General features: G+C 34.2%; 1 protein-coding gene across 1 annotated transcript; it reads right to left on the minus strand.

The window, feature by feature from the left end:
- Positions 1–17,417: 17,417 nt before the first annotated feature.
- On the minus strand, positions 17,418–20,438 carry LOC114129605 (uncharacterized). The gene is made up of 4 exons (XM_027994400.2): positions 19,885–20,438; positions 19,458–19,761; positions 18,023–18,973; positions 17,418–17,892 (listed from the first exon to the last, which is right to left on the minus strand). Exons 1-3 carry the CDS (start codon positions 20,284–20,286, stop codon positions 18,570–18,572), a joined length of 1,110 nt encoding a protein of 369 aa, XP_027850201.2. The 5' UTR covers positions 20,287–20,438; the 3' UTR covers positions 17,418–17,892; positions 18,023–18,569.
- Between the last annotated feature and the right edge of the window lie 482 nt (positions 20,439–20,920).

Genomic DNA, 20,920 nt, shown 5'->3' on the forward strand with positions numbered 1-20,920 from the left:
CGGTCGCGGGTCTTGAGTGGTTTTCGGGCGTTACACATTTTTCAAGCAACCCTCGAGATGCGCGTTCGGCGGCCCGTATAAACAGACCACCGCTGTATTATTATACACATTATTGTGCACACGTCGGATCGACGGGATGTTATCTATTCTCACGGCGGTCGCGTTCTCTTTAAATACGCAACAATATACAGGCAGTGGTGTCGAAAAAAACGTCAAGGAATTTAGTAAGTGCCATAAAGCACAAAAAAAAAAAAAAAAATAATATGTGAAAAAACGTTTTTTCAATTCTCTTTCCGAATCTTGAGTTTTATTTTCGTCTTATAGACTTTTATAGTATTTAGTACAGTTAAAAATGTTCATAAAATATTAAATTTTAGAATTAGTCAATTCCCAAGGGAAATTATCGTCCCCTCAAAATTATTGTCATTGATACGAAAAACAATTTTATGAATTCGTTAATAACATTTCAATGACACAAGGGAAAATAAGTCATAACAACCGGAAATTAAAAATAATAATAATAATAATAACTGCAAATATGCATCGACTATGTACTTAAATATTATAATATTTATTAACAAAAGTTAGATATCGTCTGCATTACTACCAGATTAGGTTAGGTTATAACCCGACAGTAATGAGACATGAAGAAAAAAAACATTTAAATGTCCGCAATCGAGTATTATATGATGAAACGGTATAGACAAAAAAAAAGCTCCTAACCGAAATCAAAAACAGCTAAATGTTTAAAAAAAAATAAATAAAAATACAAAATAAGTTGTCTTAGCTACCAAATTACATAATGGTTAATTTTAGTTAATTTAGAGTTATTTTATTTTAGAGGTGAAGACAAATAATTATATGAATATTTATTAACTGAAATATAATTAAAAATATAACCATGATGAAGGTGCCCTTTTAACTCTAAAATTACTTATAACAATAATCTATAGGTATATGTTAACACTATACTGTCAATGAAGTTTTCTAAAATTAGAAAATATATCAAGTTTGCAGATATACTATCCTGTATCCTTATTATAATTTGTATAATTTTAAATGTTAGTATACTATACCTAAAAATATGAATATAATTTTAATAACTAATTTTTTATTAAGTAAATAACAAATGTACATAATAAAATAAAATTTAAACATAATATTTTTTTAAAAAAAAGTATGTGCACTATGCAGTGCGAATATTTGAAGTGAAACTTCTTTCAAGAAAGCAGTTAGATTGAATTTTATTGTTTGGATAATAATTATATACTTAGATATATTTCAATTAATGATGTTAAATCATGCAGGTTTAGATTAAAATGCAAACCATTTTAACTTCATTTTCACTAAATATGTTTAGAAATCAGGTAACTTGTATAGTTATTAGTAACTTAAGAAAAATCAAATTTTTATACCAGTTCTACATGCTACCAATCAATGATTCAGACCAATTATTTAAAAATAAATTACAGAGTGGGAAAACTACGAATCATTGGACAAAGCGGAGAACGAGAACTGTATAGCTTTGTATGTAAACTGTAACTCGCGTGCCATAGCCTTATTATACTAGGTTTTGTGACGGGTTTTTATTCCTCGGGCTCTTGTGTTGCGGCCCTGAAGGATTATTCCCGACGCGTAAAGAAACTTTACATCAAAAAAAGTTCTAATGTGCAATAAATATACTCGGTTAGCTTCATATTTGTGAAGCAAACAGTTCAAGTTTATTACATTATATATTGTATAATACTATAACGTAAAAAAATTTGAATCAAATTCGAAATAATTTCAAACAAATCTGCTTTATATTTACTAAACGATTTTAATTCAAAAATTGATGACAGACAAAACTAAAAGACCTAAAAAATAATTATAAATAAGTACCATAAGGTATCATAATATACATTCTCACACGCTGTCTGGTAATATAACATAAAAATGTATTGTACACTTTGAAAGACTTCTCAATTACAATTACAAAGCGGACGAAAGCTCTCTATTGTCTATTGTCGAGAAACATTTTGCTGAAATTAAGAAGAAAACTTGTAAGCAACTTTCTATACAAATTTTCTAAACAATACATAACGACTATATGTATATGCAACGGTTTATGAAATACTGTTCTTGTCTTTAAAAATATATGTCAACATTTCCAAACAACGATTCCGTGCTTTATCATTTTGTCGTTTCATACTATAATTATTGAGACCTAGTAATTAATAAAACAAAACACTTATACATATTACATATGAGTACAATCCCAACGAAGTTTGTACTTATTACTACAACTCCAAAGAGGGATTTAGATAATATACATTTGTGTTTCATAAGTTACCTAAAACTTTCATTGTGAGATAATATTACGTAGGGCGAGTCATTTTCCTCAAAAATTGAAAACCGTTTTCTTTCAACTTTTTTTTTTTTGACTGAAATTATGTTTATTTTTCTCCGAATATTATACAATACCTAATTGTTAATTCAATTCAATTTTTTTATTATAAAATTGTTTTATTTGTTTTTCTATGTTTTCGCTAATTATTTTCTTTAAATGAAATTTAAACATTATTTTTATTCTTAATTCCTCGTGGGGCGAAAATGGACAGTGGAGGAAAACCGTATCTAATTTTTTTAGGAGCGCAGGCATACTAATACAACTTTTGTTATAAACAATATCGGTACAGAGATGAACTATTCTATGTTTACGAATAAAACTAAATCCTCGTTTTCAGGAAACATTAAATAACACACAACCGTACAAAGTAGTAAGTACATAGCAGTACATCGTACAGACCATTTTGAATTTTCGTTCGCAGACACGGTTAAGCGAAACCGTGTTGGATTGTTATAGAAGTTTTCGAAAAGCTTGTTTAGCGTTGTTTATATCGAGTGCAGCGTAGAGCGTGCTTTTCGTATGTATACGCTGTATACAATATATATAGACAGGCAGCGCTAATTCCGGCGCGTATCGGCCACCGTATACGTACATACAACAGGGATAATAAGCGTTTCCCGACGGGATTATTATCCTAAGTTTTATTCAAACCCTGAAAAATCGTTCAAGGCCGGCTCATTAGCTCGGCAAATAATAGCCCCGCGCGCGAGGGGTCGTTTAACGATTTAAGAGGTATAGGTACCTAATAATATATATACTACGCATACGTCAAACGCGATGAAAAGATATCGTACGATATTATATGGTGCACACGTGACACGCATCACGGTTGAAATTATTTACGTACAAACGTATTATTAAGTCGTATAGCTTATAAGTGATGTAAACGCCAACGCGGCCGTCCGACATTAATCGTGCACATGCATTATTATTATTATTTATTGTGATTATCGCACACGGGTCATGTGCCGATTATAATACACGTACACGATTATAGGTAGGTTAGTGTGTATTGTAAATTGGCAGAGGATTCGCCGTCACTCGATTTTAATGATTGCCTACCTCCTGTACGTTCAAATATTATATATGTATATATAGTCGTATAGTACACCTATACATAAAAGAGGGATATACCGCCGTTTGTTATCCGTATCCCGACCGCCCCTCGCGAGCACCGCCACGCGCAGGCGCACGTGCCTCCAAACGGCCGATAATGTACAACAATAATAATGTCATAATGACGAACTTTGCGTGAGGCTGCAGGTACATATATCTGCAGCGGCACTCGTATAAACAGTAGGTACTCGATATTATATATGTATAATGCGTACGGTGTACCTGTACATTACGCCCCTGCACGACCGTTTAATCGTCGTTTATAATCATCACTACACACACCGGGACCCCGCGGTAATGGTAGTCGTATGTATATATTGATAACGTTTCGTTTTTCCGGTCTAATTGCCCCCCCCCCCCTCGCGCACCTCTCGAGAAGATCGCACTGCTCCGATAACGGGCGCGAGTGTAGTCGCGCGGCGGCGACGGAGTAGCTGCGACGACGAGACGGGGACGAGATTCGCGCCGCCCTCGTACACGACTGCGATAATAATATAATATCGTATAATGTGCGTACACATCACACACTCTTATTGTGTATAGCGCGTACATACATCGCCGAGCGTATAATATTATATTATATACACCGTAATCGGATAATCTGCTGCTGCTGCTGCGACGGGCAGAGGGCTGTAACGGGGGGCAAAAAAAAAAGCGATCTCGACGTTAATAGTAATCATATTTCGTGCACCCACGTTTCACCTCCGCCGCCCGTTTTAATGCACGGTCAAAAGCGAATCGACCCCGTCGGCGCACAGTTCTACATATAACAATATGCCATTAATATAATATGCCTAATAACAATAATACAACGATAGCGAGGTACGGGTTGTGTATCGCAAGTCGCGAAACTTCGGTCTATAGACCGTCGAAGGCGGAGAGGATTACACACGACGCAATGCAAATGCCTGGGCCGCACCTGCAACGGTGGCGGTGATCGGCTGTATATAATATGCGTCGTCGTCGTATTGTCGATGTAGCTATAGATTATAATAATTATGACTGATGCAGTCGCGATCCAGACGCGAGGCTGCAGGTTACTATACACCCGATATACCGCCGTCGTAAGCTTTTACGGACGTCGATCGGTCGCGATTTTTCATTAGCCTAATTGCCGCGTACATACTCTATAGTCTATAGATTATAAAGCTCCGTCGGTTTTAAGAACTGCGAGATTCGTTCGCCCCAAACGATATAATATAATATATGCGTAATGAAAGACCTGCACTGAAAGCGTTTCGTGTATTACATCGCCACCATAACAAATTGCATTTGATCGAATATATACGAGTACACGAGGATTACGTATACGGTGAAAATTAGTGTGTTTGAAAAAAAATTGCTTCCCAGAAAGATTGTTTCGCGAGTGAAATACAGACCGTTTACGCATATATTACTGGCTGATGCAGCATCTATTTATTATGATAGTCAACATTTGATTAGGTATTTATTATTTGCGTCAATGGCGATTGACGAATCAACAAAATGCATCACATTTCCAATACATTTTTGTAAAATAACAGCAAATATGACCAATGAGTTAATTGATAAAGTATTTCCAAATCATAATAACAATTAATAAATAAATAAATAAGGATTACTTAATAATTATGACAATGCGTTTGGTTAATAACAATAGTAATACAACCAATACCATTAATCGTATTGTTATAAATGTATAATATTGAGTTAATTTATTTTTATTTAATTTGTTTCAAAAATAATGTTAATCTGTTATATATTTTAATACCTACAGTTCTTGATAAACATTCTAATAATGTTTAACTTTAAGATGATCAAACGAAAATAAAATCTACCACTGCGTAAAGTATAAGACTACTTGTGCACCCTACACAATATTCATTACCATCATTTTATAGTACGTATACCTTATTATTATAATGTACCAATATTATTTTTTTCATTTTATGTATGTTCCAATATTAATAATTGTTTGAAATTAATTTGATAAACTATTGTGTTTAAAAAAAAAAAAACAAATCACAGGTTAGAAACAACGGTTTGAAACATAGTTTGGCTTTTATAATTACTTTTATGTTAATAAAATATCTTTCTAATCAGAAACTAGAATTTACATGACATACAAAACGTTATTATTTTAGGACAGTTTTTTTATGCCCCCCCCCTTAAACTTTGCTTGCACATTCGATACGACTCCGATAAGAGAGCCCGAATATTATTATTTTTACCAGCTACGCTTTTGTTTAGTTTTTGTTTTAAAATTATACTTGCAATATCTTATAGTTTTATTCAATATTTCGATAGTGAAATCATAGGAGAAACAATTATTTAATTTAGATGTTATAAATATACTACAGGAACTTAAAGTTGTGAATTAATAAAATTTATTTTTAGTGAAAATGTGTTAATTGTATTATATTATATCTTCATTTTACCTGTCTCTTTGTTGTTGTATATGTTTATAATGAAACTTTGATAATCCGATTAGAAACCACAGAGTTAGCGAGTTACCTATTATATTAATATGATTAATACTTATTTGTATGACAAAATGCATTTTGTTGTATGTAATCAAATAACAATCAGGACCGACTCAAGTATTTATAAACACATTATAAATGATTTTAAGAAAACCTTATTAAAATTACTATCCTATTATTATTATCCTGCAAATATTTTGTCTTACAATGTTTTTCTATTATATTTATTTATTGTGCTATAAATCACATAATTAATATACGCTCACGCAAAACTGACAATTCGTATATGATATAATTTCATGTCTCTTCGTTTCTCATTTAATTTGAGTTTGACAGCATTATTAGTTCGATATAATCTCCACTGTATAGAGTGTAAGGTTCTGTGTTGTTATTTTTATTAATTGTTTAACTATAAAAACTAAGCATTTAGTATAAAAAAAAAATAATTGGAGTATATAATATATAGTTTTATTTAATTATAAGTTGTATCTAATTATAATTTGTATCAAGACAATATTTATCAATTTTTATAGTAAAATATACATTTTTAGTATCATTCTATGCATTTTTTTTTTTATGTATTTTTAAATCATCAAGTTCCGAGCCCTAATAATGTATATAATAATGCAATATGTTGTGTAAAATATTTTAATTATGTAACGAAATTGTTTATTTAAAAAGTTGCTGCACAAAACTTTTGTATAATATTGCACTCCTAAAATCACTGAACTAAATATTAGTATTAATATTTAGTATTTAGTTCAGTGCCTAAAATCAATAACCATTTGTTTTCCATTCCAAAATATCAAAGACCATTAAAAAAAAAAAAAAATGCGGACAATGCACAAGGATATTAAACATGTCTAAAACTGTCCCTCTTATTTTTAAGGCTCGGTGTACTGCGGATATAGTTAAAATACAAGAATGCCATGAAATGTTCAAAATCAATAGTTTTATTTTTTTTTTTGAAATCGATCGATTCACTTGTCTGATCAAAGTTAAGCTACGTAATGTGGTTATAGTGTAAAACAATAGGAGCTTGAAACTTAAAGACCAAGCATTTTAGACCGTCCCCGCAATAAGGTATCTGATGTTTTGATCTTGAATTTCAGGATGCAAACTGTGTATATCCGAGTTTTTATTATACGAAAATCAGTAATTAAACTGAAACGATATACCTAATACATTTTCCCTTATAAAAGTATATAGTATAGTACTATAGTAAATTAAATCCTTCTCGTTTATTTCATCTTTACACCTCCCCGAACAATTTTGGTCCACAATGTCAAAACGTTTAACAGATTCAGCCCGCTCAAAAAAAAGGTTAGAAAATCCCAAGTGTAATAGGGTATTGGCGCATAAATACATAGATAGCTCAAATGCCGTAAGCGCATTTTAATATTCAGAAAATAAATAATCTTAGAATAATATTATTATCTATAAATGTAATAGAAAACAAAGTCGATCGCTTTATTTTTAGTCCGTGGCAATAGTTAATTGGGGGGGGGGGGGGGGGGTGCTGATATTGGTTTAAGGTCTTGCCCTCGAATACAGCACTAATGGCAGCGATTATTGTACTGCGCGATTTTCAAAAGTCTTGCGGTTGATTTCGGCTTATTATTAACGCGCATTATAAAATGTTGCGTATCGGAGTCGCGAAGCGCATCGATGCAAGACGAGAATTTTCGTCGATACATTTTATACTACCTATATAATATATATATACATTTATTATACCCGTCGGATTAACGGCGCGAAAACGAAAAAACAACAAAAAAAAAAAAATAATAAATAAATAAATAAAATTACCAAAATAATAAACAAACAAACGAACTGTATATAAAACTTTTCACACGAAACGGAGCTCGACGGATGATGTTCGATATAGACATCGTCGTCGATAGCCTCCCTCCGGTGTCGCCACGATGTATATATATATAATAGGTACTTATAAATATATATATAGGATATATAAAGTATAATGTACTTAGCGCGGCAAATGAAAGTATTTACAAACAACCGACGAGCCGGATAATTTCATCATCCGTCGTCCTCGCGCCGTCCGCGACAACCGGCGACGTTATATACAGAAAGGGGGCCAGCGGTATAGTATATATAAAATAATGATAATAATATAACGATATATATATATATATAGCAGCGCTAATGTGCAAATCCGATATAAGACTAAGAACCGTGATCGTCGACGGGGCGAAGGGTGCAAGTGAATCGGAATAACTGTATATTGCGCTGCACGGGGTGACGGTTACGGGGTCATCGATTCGGCGCCGTAGTAATTTATCACTATATTATTATAATATTGTGTTATATTTACCATGCAAACGATTTGTATAATATTATTATGTATATAAACTGTTTTCTTTTAAATTTTAAACGGGTGAGCGGCTGTCGCTGTGATTGAGTCTTATACCGTTTTCCGCTGTTCTAATGATTATATATATATGATATTGTATGTTTGTGTACGCAAATATCTATATAATATATTATACTAATTCTAAATCGAATAAATTACACTTATAAATTATACAGTATGGGTCACACGTGCGTGCCACAAAAACGACGGCCTAAACGGCTAAACTTTGTCATAACAGTATAATACGTCGTATAGTATAAGGACTTTGGAAATATGAACATAATTCTACGACACTTTGCTCAATTATTTTTAATTATCGCTGAAACGGTTAGTTCACGGCGTTGATTTGCGTGGTAAAAGCGTATATACATAGGTACTTATTGAACTGTTTCGGGATATCATATATGTATGTAACAGATCGCGGGCGATGTTAAGAATATTTAAATGTCAACGATGGCTCTAATTCGGTCCCGAATTTGCTGAGAGACGGGATGGGAGCGTAACCTAAATATAACCAAACAGACAACAGTATAATATTATTATATATTGTATAGTTTAGATAAAAAAAAAGAAAACAGCAGAGATAGAACTGCTTTTCGGTACGACGACGAAATTGAGTCAATTCGATCGTTTTACGTGGGAATAGACGTGGGTAGTGCGGGTCTGAGAGAGGAATTGACTCGACCCCTACCAAAATAATATCAATACATATAATATGCTATATAGTATATATGTATATTGTGCACACGTGCAGGATATGTCATTGGTGCAGATGGGTAATTCTATTCGGATAAAACAATATAGAGCGGAAATTTTGCAATGAATATTTTATTTTCTCTTAGGTACCTATAACGAAAAAAAAAATGAAATGTATTGTAAAAAATAAAACTGTAGCTGTAAGATATATATTTTGTATACGATAATATAAAAAACTTAACTCACATCTCCTGGCAGTTAAATAATTAAACGGCGATAGTAATTGTTTTGAGCGAATCTTCATTCTTATGTCGTTTTATTCTTTATTACAGTTATCGCATTAAGTTATTATTGTTATAATTTATAATACAATATAATAATAGTTATGTAACAGGATCATAAAAAAAAAAATTTGAAATTAGGTAAATTAAATTTTAAACGAATCGAAAAGTGAAATATTGACTACCTACGTAGGTACCTAGGAATATACAAAATAAGAAATAACACTCGTTGTTGAAATCTGTAATCACGAGAATATCATGAAGAATTTTTTTAAAACTTTCGTACGTTCATAAAAAGGCTTTAATTGTATATTATAATTACAAGCACATATTATGACACTATGTTATGAAGTAAAAATCAATAGCAACAGATTTTGAAAATCTACTCTTAAAAAGTTACAATGTTAATTGCTTCTTTTGCATAAAAAACGTTGATTACAATAATTTCGTTTTATTAATTAAAAATATTTTTTCTCATATTCTTAATAAACCAAACCTTTAAAGCTTTACGAAGAATATTATATTGATTTTAATATACTATTCAAATCTAAATTTAATTTCTTAATTATAATGTTATTAAGTCCATAAAAAGAGTTAGGAATTGAAATAATTGTTCAGTACTAAATGTCTATAAAAATTATAACATAATAATATAAACTATTATTCTTAAACAATAATAGTAAATATTCTTTTACAAACGGTTGTTTAAAATATTTCATATGATCGTATTTGTAGGCTCCAAAATATAAGTTGTAATATAGGTATCTGTTAGGAAAATAATTTAACGATCTGAATTTAGTTACCTGTTCGCACACGAGGGAAATCACTTATTTCGTTTAAAATTATGGTTAATAATATACCGAGACCGGAAAGCGATCGATGTTTTGATGTTTGTACCTAATTTATACTATAATATAGTAAGTCAATATTTAAGTTGTCAATCACTGTTATTCGCTTCTTCTCTGCGGTGTTGGTTTTAATGATATAATCCGTTCGCAAATACTGTTTATATGCGTGACGTAAACATCTCTAATATTAATCGTAGGTACTCCATCGCATACAATATCACGCCACAGCACGTTCGATCGTTCACAGCTGCGCAAAGTTCGGCGCTGAAAACGTTTAGCACAAGCACCGAGCGAAGCGCAATTTTATTTCATTTTGTCGTGGGAGTTTTTTCGTTTATTTTTTTTTCGCTCTCTCTCTCTCTGGCGCGCGCGTTCGCGTTACCTCTCCTCTCCGTAACGACCTCCAGCCGGATCCCCCTCTACGCAGCTCCTGCACATCCGCCCCTTACCCTACGCCACCTCACCATACCCGGCCAATCGGTATATTCGACACACGCACGCGCACTCGCGGCATGCGTTCGACCCGCCGCACCTAAGCGGCTCGCTTGTTTTTCACGAAAATATATATTTTGGCGCCACCATCGTCGTCGTCGTCGTCGTCGTCGTCGTTGCGCTGCTGCCGCGGGCCATGTATGTTGTGTACGATATATTTTTGTGTGTGTGTGTGTGCTATGCATCGCCGTGGCGGGAAAGCACCAAACTTTCGGGCAGTAAGCGCGCACGCCCCCTCTCGACCTTACCACATCTACACTACCCTTCGCCGCCACCCCGTTCGACTGTATACTGCGTAAGTCTACCCCCTCCGACGGCACACGCCTGCACTATCGCGCCTCCGACAGACCGACCGCGCCCCGCACCTCCACGCTGCACCGTAATAGCCTCCAGCATCCATCACTCGCGACACTGCACGCCTACATCCGTACATACCCGCCGCATCCATTCATCCGCCGCCGCGGCTAAATCCGCCCCGCCAGCATCCGCGCACGGCCACCATCGTATACTGGCAAACACACGCATATATACACATACATTTCCTCAGCTTCCGGTATACTGTTTTTCGCCGCCTCCACCGCCGACCACGGTTCTTACACATTGTATACGTACGGTGCGCGTGCGCGCGTGTATATATAAAACGGACGGCCCGGCGGTGGGTGGCGAGAGGGCGATCAGTGGGCGGCGGCGGAGCAGGGTCGCCGCCGCGTTATCGAATAAACACTGTGGTGCGGCTTAAAATCTGCTGTGTGTTTTGTGTTGGCGCACACGCGTGTGTTTCGCACTACTCGAGTGTGTGCGTGTGTGAAAACGCTCAGCTGCCGTCGTCGCCGCGATGATGTGATGTCTGATGTGCCGTCACACGATTTCAAAGTTGACGGAGCGCGCGCGGCGGCGCGATTAATTAATCGGCCGCGGGAGGGCCCGGATGGCTGCGGCGGCGGAGGCCGAGATTATAATAATAATAATATTATTATTATTATTATGATTGTCGGAAAAAAGCTTGTCCGTGTCCTTCCGGCCGCCGTCGCCGTCAGCTAGTCACGACTTTACCGCCGTCGCGATACGCTCTCGTAGAGTATTTTTATTATATAACAATAATAATAATATTATCACTATACAATATCGTTACGAGGAATACGCATTTAAACCTGTAGGTACTACGTCTTACCTCCATACCTTCATTCGTAAATAGTTAATGACCCCGTACAAAAATTTACTCAAAACACTGCACTGTTAACTTATACGACTATGCTGCAAACGTTTATCGATTCCACGCTCGTTCTCTTTCAGACCTTTTGCAACGACTCGATCATGAGATTTATATGTCCTAACCAGCAGATTCGGTCTTTTTAGAAAGGACGCATCATTAATATACGACTCGGTGTTAGACTGGGTCGCAGTATTCGAAGGTTGAACGTAAGACGAGTGCGAGGATTATAAAGGACTGTCTCACCTATAACGATCCTGTGGAACTCTATATACGATAGTATCAATAAGCCTATCCTCGAATGCACTGCAGTGATGATGTTCAATAACATATATAGTATGTGAAATTATTACGATTCCGGATTCAAATGACGCCCGTAGTGCATACAACGTGTTATGTATTTCCTTTCGTCCTCCTCCATCATTAGTCATCAATATAATTTATCGACTTTGACGGCGTTCGGCAATCCATCAAAAAATGTTCATTACATAATGTTATTTATAATATACCAAAGACTATATATATACTACATAATACATTTATATAATATGGTACAATATATGCCTATGGTGTAATGTATATTACGTACCTACGCATGCGTATTATGCATAATATTATGTAAATTGTTTTCCCGGTTTAAGCCACCGACCGCGCACGCAAAGTTTTATAACTCCTATATAATTAAATATAATATTTTATAATAATATATACGAGTATATACCTCTATAGTCTATACACATGGAATACACATTCGCAGAGATTCATCGCAAGCATTTAATGCTCACACTCTATCGTTGTTCATGCCTTTTAGATATAATGGCTTCATTCAAATGCTGATTTCTGAAATATTGTATGTTTATATTATACATTGTATAACGTATATATATTAGGTGATAATTACCTAGGTACGTGACGTACCTAATTATCTAATTCGTGGACGAGCGGATAAAATCATCACTGTTTTGTAGTTGTTTTTTTAAATTGTTCGGTGACGTAAAACAACTTTGTGTTGGTAAGAGAGATTAGTGGTAAAAATCCAAACTTTATATTATAAAAACGTATACAAATGTACTTTAACGATTGATTTTTTCGATATTTTTCATTCTTAATCGTAACGGGTATGTGGAGTAGTATAATAATTTATAACTGTTCAGTTTCATTGTTGCCACAAGTTTGACTAGACTTTTGCTTTTAATTTCTTTCTTTTTTTTTATTTTAATCACAGTGTTTTAAAAAAGACTTTTTGAACTTTTTCTACTTTTTCTGACTTAAACCACTACTATCCATCATGAGAAATTAAAAAAAAAAAGCAAATTTATATTCTCATTTTTATGTGAAACATCTAATGGCACGGAACGGTAGTGAGACCGTGACTCGTGGCTCGTCAGCTCAATTCGCCGAAGTTCGTCGATTTCCTTTCTACTTTCTATTTTGAAAAGTAATTTGATATTTTAGTTTGGCTGCTATTAGTTACAATAACAATAATAATGTTTTCATGGCGAACGATGAATCGATTTTAAAATTAAAAATCTCAACGACCATGAAGAACAAATCCAAAACTAGGAATCGAAACATTGCGAATGAAAGAACTGAAGAAGAACAATAAATTGCACTTGAAGAGCGCCGCGTTAGTATGGCTCGACTTCATGCCTCTCAATCACAAGAGCATAGCGTGCGTTCTACTAATGCTCTTGGTTGAATGTATACAGTGCATCCAAAGAATGATAAATGCTTTTATTTGTGGTTATTTTTTGATGTTTCACATCTGCTAGGCGTCCCGCAGCAGTTCATTTTAGCATTTGAGGCCGAACACATTATAATTAATTGTGGCCTTTGAATTTTGATTTTGTCTGACTACTATTTTTAAAATTCGGCGCCACTAGATTCAAGCCTTAAGTTTGATAATGGGTAAACTTATTCTATTATTAAAGCTAACAGCATAAAATTGATTTCTCTGAATGAAAATTTGTTTTGTTGTAGATGAAAGTAAGACGGAGACAGCCATGTGGGTGTGGAGCCTTCTTAAAACTAGACATTTTTTTGTAATACCAGAAATATCAAGTTAACTACTGTTCGATCGTGAATGAAAGGCAGGAATAAGAATTATAAATTAGAACTTATAACATTCCTAAAATAAAACACCGTAAGTATAGTGAATGACGGACCGTATTACACAAAAAAAAAAATAATAATAATAATAACAAAATATGTGTAATAGAGCTCCCACTAATAATAATTAACAAATTGTGTAATAATTACAATAGTTATAGTAATGATGAATGATGATAATAATATAGTATAATAATATTTATATTCAGCCCGACTTGGCGTAAACACAACAAAATAATAATAAAATATAATTATACAAAATAATAATAATACATATACAACCGTGATAAAAAAAAAAACTGACAGATAAAGTCATTTTCACCAGATTAATCCGGTCTGTTGTGTGACAACGTCAAAACGCTGCGGCGGGTTGAGTCGCTGAGTGCGATACGACACTATGTCAAAATTGAAAAAAAACAGTTGATTTTAAATAATTTTAAATTTTGAATTGGTTCAAGTAATAAAGGACTTATTCGTTGGCGGTGTACAACTGTAAATTGTACAGCAAAAGTGTATACAGATAAAAATAATATCTGTATTAACAATACAGATACATCACAGCACAATCAAATTGAATATTCCAGCCAAGCATTGAAAAAGTAGGTGCCTAATACAGCATGTAAAAGAAAAGCTATTGAAAATGTAAGTACCAGACCAAAAAAAAATATTCTCACTGAAATCGCACAAAAGAGTAATACCTAATAATCAATTCGAAATTTAACTGTTTTTACCAAGATTACTTTCAATAATATTTTCCATTGTGCGGAGCGTACTTTTTTTTTCGCGAACTTAAACTAACACAAACTAAAATGTTATAGTTATCGTAAAATCTATAAAAGGTCAAACCAGACAAGCGTTATCTTTATTGTCAGTTGTCGCATAAATTTCGAACACAATCTTTCCTCTCGTTTGTATTAATAAAGAAAAAACATGATTGTGAACATTTTATTTGCGTGATAATTATACGTAGGTGTATAATAAAATATTTTAATACTTTCAATCAGCGGTTACCATTATTATATAATATTCTATATAATTTTAATTTAAGTATTACTTGAATGTTTTTTGTAAAATCATATATTTAATTAAAAAAATATTACCTAATTAATTTTTGTTATTTTAAAAATCATTACCAAGGGGTTACCAAAGTATAGAAACTGAAATTTATGGTGGCGGTAAAAGGAAATATATATATTTTTGTACTGGCGGTAAACGGAAAGGTCGACTTGGGCGGAAAAGTAGATCACCCACCACGACACCCAGAAATCAGAATGCGACAAATTCGGTCGCCGATCACACGCAACACAACAGAAGAATGGCCTCGAAAAAACTAACGAAACCAAAGGGACGATGGAGCGAGGCTCGACGCACAGAATCCGACGCGACCCGTACGACGACACACACGAGACGACGGTCGCGTACACGACTCCACGGAATCTTATTGTTTTGTCTTAAGGAGGAACAGGGGGTAGGCCAGAAGCTTCGGGAAACTCATGGCATAAACGTACACGCGCGACAACGGGTTTGGCTAAGAAAGTCACAAAGAGCCTTTGGCGAATCCGCACTCGACCAAAAAAAATGGTGTTTGGTATAAATGTGTACTGTGTTACACAGTCTGTGTAGGTAATTATTAAATTAAAATTTGTTAACCTGCAGTGAAAATAATTTTATTTTAATAAGTTGTTCATAAACAAAATTACGAAATACCTGGTTTTGTTTCATTTATATTTTAAATTTTTGTTCCTATCGTAAGTTGTAGTTAAGTAATATAGTTATAGGTCTCTACTTTGATGTTTGACATCGAGGTAAAGCAATAATAAAAATAATAAAATAATAGAAAATATTACGTGTTGTTGTGTACAATATATTATGTATTATATGGTTTAAAAAAGAAATATAATTACATTACCTCAAATTTTCATGAATTCATCCAAAATTGTATACGAGGTAGACATCAACGAAATTTAACGATAAATATCTGGTATACGTCAGTCTTTTGGTGTGAGACGTATATAATAATATTATTATTACAAAGATTTTGTGTATCGTCATTTCCGTATGGAATCATCCGTGCATTGTAGGTTGGTGGTTTTTTTTAAACATAAAAACAAACACTAAGCAGTATACATGGTCCATGTTTTTGTATTTTTATTAAAGTCAACTTACACTCCTTTCACATCTACGTTTATGCTGTACAAAATTGTTCATTATAATTATTCTTAGGCCCTCTACACATGGTTAAACTGTTTTAAAACTAGAATCTCTAATCAGTTGCATAAGAGATCGTTTGGTGACTGCATGTGTTGTGTAGTATGAAACAACACAGTTGTCAACTCAAACTAAACCTATTTGTTATCAGTTTTCAACTAATCGGGTGTAACTGTACTTACAGGTCGATTTCGATTTCAGTTGCGTGATTGTAAAAAAATGATTAAAATTTATAACATTTGTTGTAACTGAATTCCTAACTACAAATAATTTAAATGTAATATTATATTGTAATAAATTGATAATTTACCACCATGAATGGGCAGTTTGCGAACATAAAATTCGTCGAGGAGGTAGAAAAACACGAACTTTTGTACGATTTATTATAATCTTCCTGGATACTCAAGAAAATACTCGACAGAAAAAGCATGGCACGAGGTAGCAGCCAAAATAAACAAGATAGGTATGTACCACACTATATTTGGAACGATTCTTGTAAAAAAATTTAATTAATATAATATGTAAATACATCTAGTATACTATATGTACAGGGTGATTCTTTAGCAAACAACACTCATTATTTCAAAAAGTATTGACTTTTTTCAATTTTTTTCTTCAAAATTTAAGATCCATACTGTTCTAGAATTGTAAAACTCTTCCATATTTTCACCCTTATATTTATTAGGTAAACTAATTTCAACTTTTGATTTTCAAATGACAACCTATACTTAAAATTTCATAAATTAATATGGCTATTTTTATTTTTATGAATCATTACATTTCATTTTTCATTTTTCATTAATCCCTTGATGAGATATAGCTCCTCAAAGTTGGGTAGTTTTGGGAAGTGATTATTGAGTGTAAATGTGTTATAAACTCGTCAGTAGATAATTAATAATAAGTAGTAATATTAGTCCAATTAATTATAATTATATACCAGTTGATAATAAGCTATATGGAGCCGGTAGTAACAGGTACAAATATTATCACCACTCTTCGCTAGTCGCTACACTAAGAAGTCGACGATATCGAATTCTTTAGGTATTATTAAAGGTATTGGATTTTACAAATAAAAACCCCAGATCTGACGGTGCTAATTAGTACTGATGTATAACAACTAAAAACCTACCAAAACCAACCAACTTTAACAGTGTGGTTGAACCAGGAGGGTCCGGAATTCCCTCCCCCCCATTAGCTCGTATAGTAAATCAATAAATAAAACGCCACTAAGATTTTTCTTAGTAAAATATCTGTATTAACACTAAAAACAGAAAATTTTTACACAAACGTTCGACGTTAACAGCAGCATACCACAATATGCCGCTTACCGGAAATAGGTACTATAATCATGTTGGAGATTTTCGTTTCTCGCATGACGTTAACGGACCAAATCCAAATGCACAATGCTTTTGTCCGGCGAGTGTGTTTCCGGTTTTCTGGAGCTGGTGGAGTTGATTGTATACGATAGAGGCTTTTGCAAGGATGGTGTGATCATAACATTGATGACCAATAACAAGCTATGCATGTTCGTTATCAACACCGCGGAACTCTGTCGGAAAGACCGCGACTTATACGCGGTTATCATCGAGAACAGGCGAGAGATTGATGAATCTTCAATTGCGGTAAGTCGTACAGATGCATCCCGAATTCGACCAGATGTACACCGGTTTAATATTGAACCACAATCAGGTTAAAAGGTTCCAGAAACTGAAACGGGAAAGTTCAAAAATAAAATTGACAAATCTGGTGATGTGATATTTTTATACCTATCTTATAGTTATAATTTTATTATAATCGTACATTAAATTAATGTCGTGGTGTATTCACATGGCCTTACCATTATACAAATTCTGTGAACAGCACAGAACTCTTTGTCTTTTTGACAACACAAGGTGATTTAGTGGTGGCTCATTTCAATCGTGCTCCGGTTAGCAATAACTATGAGTACAAATTTGTTCCTGTTGAAATGTCGACGATAAATTGTTCCAAAGACCTCACGTCCCAAAGAAAATATTCAAGCAAAAAATTTCGTGTAGAAATAAACGGCCCAAGTCCAGATCAGGTAATCACTGTGAACCGCGAAGAGGCTCAAAGGCGCACGTTTGATCTGAATGGTCAAGCCGCTCGTTGTCCGTTTAGGGAAAGCCAAGAGGCAAACGAGTTCGTCGGCCACCTAGTAAATGACACCCGTCCTGAGAACGAACAGTCTCCCAATAACTTGTCGGACAACCGTGAAATTGTAGATGACGTGAATTTGTTCGTCATAAACGTGGTTCTGGTGGATCCGTGTCGGGTGATCGCACCAGCGAAGTACAAAAACGACTGTTCACACTTTTTTGAAACAATTAACCACAAAACAGGACATGATAGAAGTGATATTTTGTTTAAAAGTCCGTTTCAAAACACTGCGAACAGCCGTCTTTGTACTTTAGTGGTGCGATCACCCTGCATGGGTCTACCAGACCTACGTTTATAACGAACAAATCCGCGTCGTCTACGATTTCACGGTTTTCCAACAAATTATTGGGAGACTGTTCGTTTTCGGGATAGGTGCCATTAACCAGATGACCGACGAACTCGTTTGCCTTTTTGCTTTCCCTAAACGGACAACGAGCGGCTGGACAATTTAGATCAAACATGCACGGTTTTCCCCGGTCCGTTTTTTCGGTATCAAACTCGCTACTGTTCATGAGCGGAGTTGTTTCCATCTCATTGTACAAAGTTTTTAATTTTTCTAACATCGTCAACACACAGTTTGCTTGTCTCATTTCTTTTTCGCAAATCAAAGCTATACATACGAAAATGTTATGTATTATCTATTTAGATGTAGTGGCGGAAAGAGGTGGATGACTGTGATTTGTCTCCAGGTACAACATTTTTTGGAGAATTACAGTTACCTACGATTTGCGTGACGCGCAACTTCCAAGCATAAGAATTTTAAAAATGACGTAAAAGTGGTGACTTTGTATTCATAAACATTAAAACATACATTTTAAGTTATCAATTTTAAAAATACAATAAAAAATATTTAAAATAAATGTGTGGGCTTAATTATAAAATTAAGATTAAATGTAATTAGTTGTCAAATAACTGAATGATTTAAATATTTTTTATTTAGCTAGAGTAACTATTTGAAAACTCAGTGTATACCTAATTAAATCTTCAAATCATTTCAGAATCAAAAAACAAGATACACCCAATACAATTGAAATTGTAAATGTAAATAACTGTACATTTTAGGCTCAGAGTTTATACTATTAATAATTCGTTACTTGTTTCTGTTTCCGGAACCTTTGGGCCTCGCCGTGGTTCTCCACAGTGATTACCTTGTCTGCACTTAGGTCGTTTATTTTTGCACGAAGTTTTGTGTTTGCATATTCTCTTTGAGTCGTGAGGTTTTCTTTCGGAATAATTTATCGTGGACATTTCAACAGGAACCGATTTATACTGATAGTTATTGCTATCCGGAGCACGATTGAAATGAGTTACCACTAAATCACCTTGTGAAGTCAAACGAACGAAGAGTTCTATGCTGCCCACAGGATTCGGACGGCCATTATCGTACAATGGCAAGACCTGTTCGCAAAATACAACACGGCATTTATTTAATGTACATTATGACAAAATTATAATTATAAGATGATAGGTGTTATAATAATATCGCATCGTCAGAGTTGCGAATTTTATTTTTGACGTTACCCGTTTCAGTTTCCGGAACCTCTCAACCTGATTGGGGTTCAGTATGACATCGGTAAACGTCCGGTCAAACTCGAGATGGGTTTGTGCGACATATCGCAATTGCTGTTCACCAACTACTCGCCTGTTCACGCTGATGAGTGCGCGAAAGTCCCGAGCCACCCGACAAAGGTCCGCGTTGCTGATCGCGAACAAGCATGACTTGCCGTTGGTCATCACTATTTCACCACCGCCAACCCTGCCGTCGGAGCAAAAGCCACCCTCGCATACCATCAATTCAACCAGACCTGGGAATTGGAAACACACGCACACCGGACATGTATTGCGCATTTGGATCTGGTCCGTTAAAGTCAAGCGGTATACAATCACCTCCAACATGAATATATTATTTCCGGTGACCGGCATATTGTGGTGTGCTTTTTCTGCTACTTGCTTACGGTGATATGAAATTTTGAATTTTGAATTTTTTGAGTTAAAATTAAAAACCAAACTTGGCTTTTATAAATGTGTTAAAATAAAATTATTCAATGAACTATAAATATGTTTTTATAACAACCTTTACATCTTGACAACACATACTCATTGTTTTATTCGTTGTTGTTTCAACGAGCCAGAGTATGTGTATTCTGCATATATAAAATATATTTATTAATGGTGAATCAATAAAAATTCAATGATGCGCTTACGTAATTTCCATCTATTGACTGAATTAACAAAATATTTTTATTTTCAATAATTGATGTTTAGTGAATCTATTCAATTTTCATGACAATATACCTATTTTAGAAATAACGAAAAATAATTTTTAAAAATTAAAAGAAAAGTTTATTAAGTACAATATTAGGTATGCGTGAATAACAAAATAATAATAATAAATCGTTGTCGGACATCTCTAGACAGGAATATTGCCACTGCAATTATAATATAATATATTAAGTATGCTGCTCCTCGATCTAGATGTCCACCGAAACTATGATGCATTATTGTTTTTTTACATAATTTTCATATTAAAATATTTGGTATATCGTATTATACTCGT

The sequence above is a fragment of the Aphis gossypii genome, chromosome X (genome assembly GCF_020184175.1).
Source record: "Aphis gossypii isolate Hap1 chromosome X, ASM2018417v2, whole genome shotgun sequence".
Classification (NCBI taxonomy): domain Eukaryota; kingdom Metazoa; phylum Arthropoda; class Insecta; order Hemiptera; family Aphididae; genus Aphis; species Aphis gossypii.